Source organism: Colobus angolensis, unplaced genomic scaffold, assembly GCF_000951035.1.
Source record: "Colobus angolensis palliatus isolate OR3802 unplaced genomic scaffold, Cang.pa_1.0 Scaffold82, whole genome shotgun sequence".
In the NCBI taxonomy this organism is placed as follows: domain Eukaryota; kingdom Metazoa; phylum Chordata; class Mammalia; order Primates; family Cercopithecidae; genus Colobus; species Colobus angolensis.
The window spans coordinates 163,135-172,683 of NW_012122043.1; the positions used below are offsets into that span (position 1 = coordinate 163,135).

At 58.0% G+C, this 9,549-nt stretch overlaps 1 protein-coding gene across 2 annotated transcripts; it reads left to right on the plus strand.

Annotated features, from left to right (window-relative positions):
• The first annotated feature begins 215 nt into the window (after positions 1 to 215).
• Positions 216 to 8,914, plus strand: LOC105502864. Of its 2 annotated transcripts, none has more exons than XR_001000412.1 (3): positions 216 to 341; positions 5,382 to 5,530; positions 8,564 to 8,914. XR_001000412.1 is itself a non-coding variant. In XM_011929522.1 (3 exons), exons 1-3 carry the CDS (start codon positions 2,402 to 2,404, stop codon positions 8,688 to 8,690), a joined length of 288 nt encoding a protein of 95 aa, XP_011784912.1. In that variant the 5' UTR covers positions 2,328 to 2,401; the 3' UTR covers positions 8,691 to 8,912. The 2 variants fall into 2 exon arrangements, 1 of the variants encoding a protein (XP_011784912.1); XM_011929522.1 differs by lacking the exon at positions 216 to 341 and adding an exon at positions 2,328 to 2,413 and having other exon boundaries at positions 8,564 to 8,912.
• Positions 8,915 to 9,549: the final 635 nt, after the last annotated feature.

Sequence of the window (9,549 nt, forward strand, 5' to 3'; positions counted from 1 at the left end):
TGGCAGATTTCAGGGAAGGGCCCTGGGCCTGACCCCTGGGCTCGTGGATGGCGCCTGCGTGCCACCGTGAGTGCAGGGCCAGGGCGCTTCAGGAGCTGTCCTTTAGGCGGGTGGAAGCCCCCAGAGTGGCCATGCAAGAGGACACAGTGCTCGGCACTTGCCAACTCCTGCGCATACCGGGCCCGGTTCCAGGTTCTCAGGTCCTGCGTCTGGCGGCCTCCACACCCTGGGCTCCCGGGAGGCTGGAAGGACAGCGCTGGGTGATGCCGCACACGGGGAAGGCTCAGCCTGCGCTGCTGCTGCGACTGTGAGGACGCCGGCTTCACCGTCACAGAGCCCAGGTACAGGGGCGCAGGACGGGACTGCACAGGAGGCTACGAGGCAGCGTTCCGGGCTGGCGGGCGGAGGGGATGCGGCGGGCGGGACTCCTGGGCTAGAAGGCGGCTGAGCCCGGCAGCTGGAGCCCTGCAGCCTGGACAACCGCCTCTGATGGGGTCGGGGGTGGCAGGTGCAGGAAAGTTCACTCAGAACCTCCTGCCACAGGATCGTCTGGAGCCCACTGCACTGGGGTAGCTCAGGAAAGAGGAAGAAATGCAAACGCCTCAGCTTGGGGCAAATGCATTCTCCCAAATTTCTCCTCCGCTCTGGCTGATTATGCAGATAGTGCAAACTTGACCTGCAAACTCCAAAACACGTGGAAATCAGAATGCGCTCCCTGCAGCCTTGCAGCTCCATCAGGCACGGCCAGCACGGTGGCGCCCTGACGTCCCTCCGAGCACACGTCAGAATGAAGGGGCCTGGAGGCACCTTCTGAAGTCCTAGGCCGGTGTTTTGATTGTTGGTTGGTTTGGCTTCTCGGCTCCCTCCTCCCGTGTGTCCAGAGCAGGTGGAGGATCCCTGTGGCGCTCACGCACAGGACCTGGGGAGACCACCACGGGCTTTACAAAAACGCAGTCCTGCTGGAGACGGCTCTCCTGGGGTGATTCCTTTCCGTTTTTAGGTCGCTTCCTCCCATCGGTGCTGCATGCAGCGGTTTTTCTGAAGCAGCTGCTGGTTCCCACCGGCGTCTTCCACCCTCGTTGCCTGAGCGCCGTCTTTCCACCTGGTGCATTCTGTGTGCTCAGTCACGTCCTGGCGGGTCGTGAAGCAGAACCCCAGTTCCCAAGGAGCCACAGATCAAGGTGTCCTGAGCACACACCAGGACTCGGGAAATCACAAACAGCTCCCAACCCACTGATGACACCCCCAGAACACCAGTTTAAAAAAAAAAAAAAACTGTGAAGGATAATATAAAAAATAAGTGTACAGTCTGCTTTATGATAGTAAATGAAATTTTCCCAAAAGCTTTCACCTGAAACTATCAATTACTTGGAAACCTCATAAAGAACCAAGTGACCCAGGAGATGGAAAAGAGATCATGGAGGAGGCTGGCCCTCGCCGAGCCCTGTTGCCGGCTCCCTGAGGCCGCAAGGGATGGAGCCTGAGAGAGGAGTCCCGTCCAGGACAAAGTACGGGGGCTTCACTTTATGCACCGACCTGACGGCACTGGGCGGCGGCAGGGACAGTGTTTCTGGGTGTGGGTAGGAGGGCGTTTCTGGACGAGACTGGCATCAGAATTGGTGGACGGGGTGACACCCGCATGCTGGGTGTCATCCAATCCTCTGACAGCCTGAAGGGGCCTCGGTGGAGGAAGGAGGAATGGCCCCTGCTCTCCTGCCTTCCTGCTTGCTCCAGGAGGCCTCATCTCACCGTCTCTGGACCAAGGTCTGAAATTTACACCAACCTCTCTCAGAGTCGGGCTGACTGACACCGCAGGCTTTCCTGAGTCCCAGACGGCAGATCCCGAGGCCTCTTAGCGCCTGTCACTACAAGAGCCAGCTCCTCACAATAAATACATAAATCTATGTATGGGCCGGGCAGAGAGACCCTAAGCATTTCTGTGTCTGCCTTGAGTGTGACTGCATCGTTGTTTTGTGATAGACATTTCACCTGCGTTAAGTGCAGAGGCCGCCATTCCTGAGACCCAGGCCTGGGCAAAACCAGGGACTCCCAGATGCCCCAACGCCCCTCCCAGACACCGGCTCCCTCCCACCCACGCAGCTTCCTGGGAGCAACCATCCAAAGAAGAAAAACAGTCCTGTGGGGGCTGAGGGCGGAGGAGGCGCAGCCGGCTGCCCTCCAGATTCCTATGCTGCCAACAGCTGCCCGCCGGGCAGACAGCTCTGCCAGTGACGGTGCCCAGACAGAGGGCAACACGTCTTTCTGGGACTGAACCAACGCCAAGCGTGCGTGTCACCGAGCCCATATAACAGAGAGTGGCAGGCGACATACAGGCGTGCATCCCGGAAGGGGACAGGCTGAGGACCCGCGACAGACAGGAAAACCCGCCGGTCACTGAGAAATGGTTGGAAAAGTAAGCTCTTTGTGATGTGACAGGCGCTGTCCTTGCTTGAGAGATTGGCGCTGCATTTGGGGACCCCCAAAATGTGAACAGAGGACATGAGATATCTGGCACAATACGTGAGCCCACCCGCATTTCGCTGGGGGAATTAAACATTGTAATTTTGTTTTCCACTGGGATTCCTGACGTCAACGCCTTCGGGGGGACAATGTCTCCGTCACCTGCCTCCCAACACACACCGTTGTCTGTTGTTGTCGTTATTGTTGTTTTGTTTTGTTGTTGTTGTTGTTGTTGTTTTTGAGGCGGAGTCTCACTCTGTGGCCCGGCTGGAGTGCAGTGGTGCAATCTCTGCTCACTGCAAGCTCTGCCTCCCGGGTTCACGCCATTCTCCTGCCTCAGCCTCCAGAGTACCTGGGACTACAGGCGCCGCCATCTCGCCCAGCTAATTGTATTTTTAGTAGAGACGGGGTTTCACCATATTAGTCAGGATGGTCTGGATCTCCTGACCTCATGATCTGCCCACCTCGGCCTCCCAAAGTGCTGGGATTACAGGCGTGAGCCGCCGCGCCTGGCCGCACATCTGTTTTTTCTGTCTCTGCTAGTTTGCTGGTTCTCCCGTTTGCTGTTGGTTTGTTTTCATCCCATGAGGGTTTAAAGGGCTGCCTTTGGAGGCTGAGCATCCTAAGAGCCAAAGCGCTAACGCCCGCGCTGCTCTCTGAAGCCCCTGCCAGGTCTCAGCCGCCAGATGTTTTCCAGCTGTTAACTTGGTTTGAATCTGACACCAGCCCCGGCTTCACTCGGGAAGGTGTCTGCCCAGACACCAGAGGAGGTGCAAAGTTCCGAGGAAGCAACTGGGCAGGCCCTGACTGGTGGGGTCCGTGCATCCCACCCTCCTCATTGGCTGAGTTTCCACTCATTGAGTTTGCGCCAGCGTCCTCAGCACAGGCAGGATGGCTGAGTTCAGTCCCTTCGTGATCAACTTTGCATGTCTAAGTTTCTGGAACAAAGGGCGTGGCATCGATGGGCGACTTCTGTGGCCCTCCAGGGGCAGCTCCCCAGCAAAGCGCCCAGCACCCACATCACAACAGGCTGCGCAGGCCGCAGCGTCCGTGCCTCTGCAGCTGGAAGCCCCCAGCCAGGGGTCGCATCAAGCTCCTGGAAGGAGTCCCCAGCCCCTGTTCACTGCAACCTGAGCTGAGCTCCAGAAGGCAGCCTCGCCCTCTCCACCTGAAGCAGGTGACGCGTTTGCAGGAAAGCGGGTGGTAGTTGCCTGGTTTTCCCCTCGAGCCACACGCCTGCTGCCCTGTGTTCTTCCCCAGCAAGAGACAAGGGTGGGGGGCGGGGAAAGAAAAATGCCTCCAAGGCCAAGCAGGGCCAAGGTGAAAAACAAAGTGCCCTGAGGGAGCCAGCCAGGGCTGCAGAAATGGCGCCGTCTACCCGATAGGCCCCGAGGGACTTGCCGGATAGCGGCTTAGGGGCTCAGGTGGCCCCAGAACAGTGGATGCCTCGTTCATTTGGAGACCCGCTGCCTTGCACCCCGAAACGTGGCTCTGGCTCCCTTGTGTAAACCCCATCCTCAAGCACAGAGCAGGGCTGTCCACAGAGACCTGGGGCCAGGCCAGGGCAGGCACCGCCCAGGGACCCAGGCTCCACGCCTCCCAGGGAGAGCTGATCCGGAGCAAGCTGGGCTCCAGTAAAGGCTGCTGCTGTCGGCACTTGCCCTTTGTCATGGACATTCTTTAGTTGTTTGTTTGTTTGTTTGTTTGAGACGGAGTCTGTCACCCAGGCTGGAGTGCAGTGGTACAATCTCACCTCACTGCAACCTCCACCTCCCGGGTTCAAGCGATTCTCCTACCTCAGCCTCCCAAGTAGCTAGGATTACAGGTGCCCACCACCAATCCTGGCTAATTTTTGTATTTCTAGTAGAGATGGGGTTTCACCATGTTGGACCACCAGGCTGGTCTCTAACTCCTGAGCTCAAGTGATCTGCCAGCCTTGACCTCCCAGACTGCTGGGGTTACAGGCGTGAGCCACTGCACCCGGCCTTGGACATTCTTGATGGCTGTAGACTGATATTCTAAGACGGCTGGTGTCCTATAGATCCTGGAGTCCAAAATAATTAGAAAGTAAACATTTCAGTCAGCTTCACTTTAGCATATTACATCAAATAGCAGAGCTGAAGTTTTTCAGTATAACCTGCCACATTTAACCCCACTCCTGGGTTTACATATTTCAAACCAAAAGGTACCCAATAACCAAGTGTTGAGAGAGGCCGACTGAGCCGGACACACTGGCTCACACCTGTAGTCCCAGCACTTTGGGAGGCTGAGCCAGGAAGATTACTTGAGCCCAGGAGCTCAAGACCAGCCTGGGCAACAGAGTGAGACCCCATCTCTACAAGATATACAAAAATTAGCTGGGCAGGGTGGTGCACACCTATAGTGCCAGCTTCTCAGGAGGCTGAGGTGGAGAATCACTTGCATCCAGGCGGTCAAGGCTGCAGTGAGGGGAGATGGCACCACTGTACTCCAGCCTGGGCGGCAGGAGTGAGACCCTGTCTCAAAAACAAGGGATGGACTCACCTGGCACAGGAGCCACAGCCCTATCTGAGAAACACTCGCCTGCCTCGTTGGTGGGACCGTGGATCACCCACACTAACACACAGAGTTACAAGTGCATCATTGCTTAGATTTTAAAATGACTAAAAGCCCAAAATGGGATTTGCCCTCCGTTTCTACTTCTGCCAACCCAGGAGACTGCTCCAGAAGGCGGAGTGGGTAGAGTGTTTAGGAGCCGGCCGGGAGCCACCTGAGGCCTGAGTCTCAGAGGGCAGCCTCCGCCATCCCCCACGTGCCAGAAAGGTGGGGACCACAATGCTCCAGGCTGAGCTAGCTCCTCTGCCGTCCGGGTGCTGGAGCACACACTCCTCAAGGGGAATGGCACAAGGTGGCTGAGCTCTTCTCCACTTTTTATTTTCCAGAACATGAGTAAAAGCTTCACACTGAAGAATCCTGGAAGAGTAGCATATGATTCAGGTGGGATAAAGATGTTTTGGGAGAAAAAAATCGAGCATCACGCAAGACACCTGCAGAACGAGGACATGAGGGTTCGCAGGAGCGCCCTGAACAAGTGAGTCAGGGTGTACAGTGTGTGGGGGACCCCTGTGCCTGAGCCGCACTCGTCACCCTGGGCAGAGCCCAGTCAGCAGTGTGCCTGGACACAGCCCTAGCCCTCAACCCACCATGAAACCCCTCAGCTCCAGACCTGTGTAAAGAGTCAACCCAGGAGGAAACTGACAGCCTAGTGATCACATTCAGAACAGTAAGTGGGAAATGACAAGACACCACGCTGCTAACCGTGAGACCAGGAGCCCAGATCAAAGATCGGTATCCAGGCAACACCACACCCCACTGCCCACGGCCAATTCACCCACACCCCAACACCCACACCCACACCCCCTTCACCCACACCCAACCCCCACACCCCCTTCACCCACACCCTAACACACACACAATACCCACACCCCAACACCCACATCACAACATGCACACCCACTTCACCTACAGCCCCTTCACCCACACCCCAACACCCACACCCCAACACACACATGCCCTTCACCCACACCCCAACACCCACACCCCCTTCACCCATACCCTAACACACACACCCTAACACCCACACCCCAACGCACACACCCACTTCACCCACACCCCCTTCACTCACACCCCAACACGCACACCTACTTCATTCACACCCCTTCACCCACATCCCAACACACACACCCTCTTCACCCACACCCCAACACACACACCCCAACATCCACATCCCCTTCACCCACACCCCAACACACACATCCCAACACCCACATCCCCTTCACCCACACCTCAACACACCCCAACACCCACATGCCCTTCACCCACACCCCAACACACACACCCACTTCGTCCATACCCCCTTCACCCACACCCCAACACACACACCCCCTTCACCCACAACCCCTTCACCAACATCCCAAAACCCACATCCCTTCACCCAATCCTTTCACCCACAACTCAACACACACACTCCCTTCACCCACACACCCTCCCCCTGCCATCTCCCTGACACCCCATCCAGGATCACAGGAACTTTTCCAGAAGGAAATGTCTTTCTCTGGCTTGTTTTTCTGAGGTCACTGCCCTTGAGTGAAGTATCCGTACTTGTGCCCTTCCTCCTCCTAGCAGACATGCTCAGGAAGGCAGATACGAAGCCTGCACACCCTTCTCTCCCAGGGCCAAGCCCAGGGGTCTGTGGGTGTTGAGTGGGTGACCCTGAGCCAACCCAGGGTGTAGCCACTGCTCAGGGACAGCTGGATGGGGAGTGGAGCTCCTCATTTGCTGCAAGACACTGGCCGGCACACAGCAGGCCCTTCCAGAGGCTCCAGGCAGCCCTTGGTGCTCAAGCCCCAAGCAAGAGAGCCGTGGTGCCCCTTCCTCAGCCTGAGGCGGCCCCCAGAGCCTGAGGGTGCCCCTCCGCACTCACCAGCTACCCAACTACAGACATGGACCCAGCACAGAGCCCAGCACCAGGCAGGCACTCGGCAGATGGAGGAGAAGGAGAGGCCCCCTGCCGCCAAGTGCCCACGGGCCCTGCCTCGACCGACCCTGCCCTGTGCTTCCCGGACGTGTGCCTGCATGTGCCTCCGCGTGCCTCCGCGTGCCTCTGCATGTGCCATGTACCCTGGTGTCCTCTGGCCATTGCCCAGGTGCAGGTCCCAGGAGTGAGCTCAGGCCGTGGGACTGTGTCTGCGCTGCCTCCTCCGGCCCCCGAGGTGGAGGCTGGTGTCCCAGGCAGGCACTGGGTTCTCTCAAGGGCCGGCGGAGCCTCCATTTGCACAACCCCCCTCCATCCACTCACATAGCCCAGTTCTCCCCAGGCCACGAGGCCAACCACCGCTTTTAAGGTCACTCTTAGGGTTCCCGTTAGAGAGTAGCCTAACTTTCCTCCCTGCATAAAGCCCAGAAAGCTGAGAGGGTCCCGTAGGTGAGCCCATGGGCCAGGCCCACCCTGGGAAGCTGCCGTGAGAGAGGAGCTGGCTCATGTGGGAGACTGGCCATCCACAGCCCCTGGCTCAGGACACCAGGGACAGAGGCCGCTGCTCCCATCACCACGGGCTCGGCTGTCCTGGCAGCCTCTCTGGGATGGGCAGCCGGCCGTGAGAGCCAAGGACTCCAGGCCTGGAGGCACCAAGTCTGTGGGACAGCAGCAGCTGCTGACGCCCTGCCCAGCTGACCCCTCATGCACGGAGCTGTCCTGGGCCCCGCCAGTCAGCAGCCATGGCCCGACAAGGGTGAATGTAGCTGTCACTCGGGACCATCACCGTGGGGCCCAGCCATCCGGGCTACACCGCCTGCCACTCAGCAGCGCCATCGTCACCTGGGTCCTGGGCATCTGGGACAAGTGTCCTCATGGACACAGCTCACCCTTGGCTGGAGCCAGGCACCCACCCCACTCTCCAACATCTAAAGCCAAAAACACCTGAGGCTGAAGGAAGCGGCAGCCGCGGGCAGGTGGGGATCTGCCCAGGTCTCGGGGAGCCTGGACCACTTTGACCAGGCCATTCCTGCCACCAAGTCCCCTTGTTGTGTGGGGCTGAGATCACAACATATCACCGTCCACTGTGGCCGGGCTGGGCAGGTGAGGCGGACCGGCAAGCGAGAAGGAAGTGGGCACCCACAGGCAACCGGGCAGGGTGCAGGGAGGCAGGCAGGCCCCAGGCAGCCACAGAGGCTGCCCCGTCCTGCGAGGGCACCTGCCACTTGGTGAGCAGAGCGGAGACAGAGGCTGCAAGAGCTGGAGCTCAGGCGCAGTCTCTCTGGGGCTTGGAAGCTTCCAGAAGTGGGGGCCCAGGCTGCTTCCTGGGGCAGGCATTTTTCCTCTCCTGTGAGGAGGGTCCTGAGTGAGACCCCCCACTGGGCAGCAGCCTGAGCTAAGGCCAACCAGGGCCCTGGGAGACCCAGCAAGGTCACAGCTGCCGGCTGGGCAGGGACACGGTGACACCCCCCAGCGGCGAGTGTCATACTCCTGCTCTCACAGGTGTCCAGGTGCTGAGAGACACGGGCTTGGCTGTCACTCAGTCCCAAGAGCTTGACTCACAATGACGAAATTGTCACCCTGCCCCAGGCTCCGCATGGGATGGGCTGAGCAGCTGGAGGTGAGGAACAAGATGCTGCAGGGCCCAGGGAGGTGCCCAGACAGGGTCCCAGAGGTCGCTGAGCCCCTACACACCAAGGACAAGATGGTGGCCTGAGGGCCTGCGAGCTCCAGGCTCTGCGTGAGCTTCCGGAGGGTCATGGAGAAAGAACACCACGCGTGGGGTCCAAGCACCCACGCCAGAGTTCACAGGATCTTCATCGTGGAAATGGCCCGCACTACACTGACCCCATAATAACCCCACCTCAGGGTCCACACTGCAGCAGAGTCCCAGGGTTCTCTAGCACATAACCGGCGCCCAATAAAACCTAAGTCAATTGGATTGAATGTTTCCTGCTAAATTTTCTTCCTATCTTTAAGATGTATACGTAGTAAACACTTGCCATGATGTTACAAACTTGCAACAAGCCATGTAAAGAAACCACTGCATCTCAGGGAACTCTTCGCCTGCCTGACCACCTCCGATTTGCAGATTTAAATGCAATTTTATTTCACCTTTGACCAAAATATATACATAAGTTTCAACTTCAGGACATGCCTTATACTGCATAAAGCTTTGTCCTTTTCCAAAATTCCTTTATTTCATATTTAGTACCTGAGACATCTCAGAAAATTAAATATCCTCATTTTTACAGTTGAAAAAGTTCAGGTTTAGAAAGGGCAGCATTTCCCAAGGCCACGAAGGCTGCTGGAGCCGCGATTCACCTCCTGGTGCTTGGCACGGGCCCTGGGAGCCCCACTGCAGGCTGCAACCACGCTGCACAGCTCAGAGGGAGGGAGAGGAGCCGCCACACTGCCCAGAGGCCAGGCGATCGAGAACCTGGGGTGGTCTCCTGGACACAGGAGGGTGCTGGCTGCAGCCGAGGCCAGTTCTGACTCCTGTACCCGCACCCTACACCGCGGGTGCACTCTTTTACAGCTGCAGGGATCAGCCCTCAGAAAACAGAAGTGCTGGG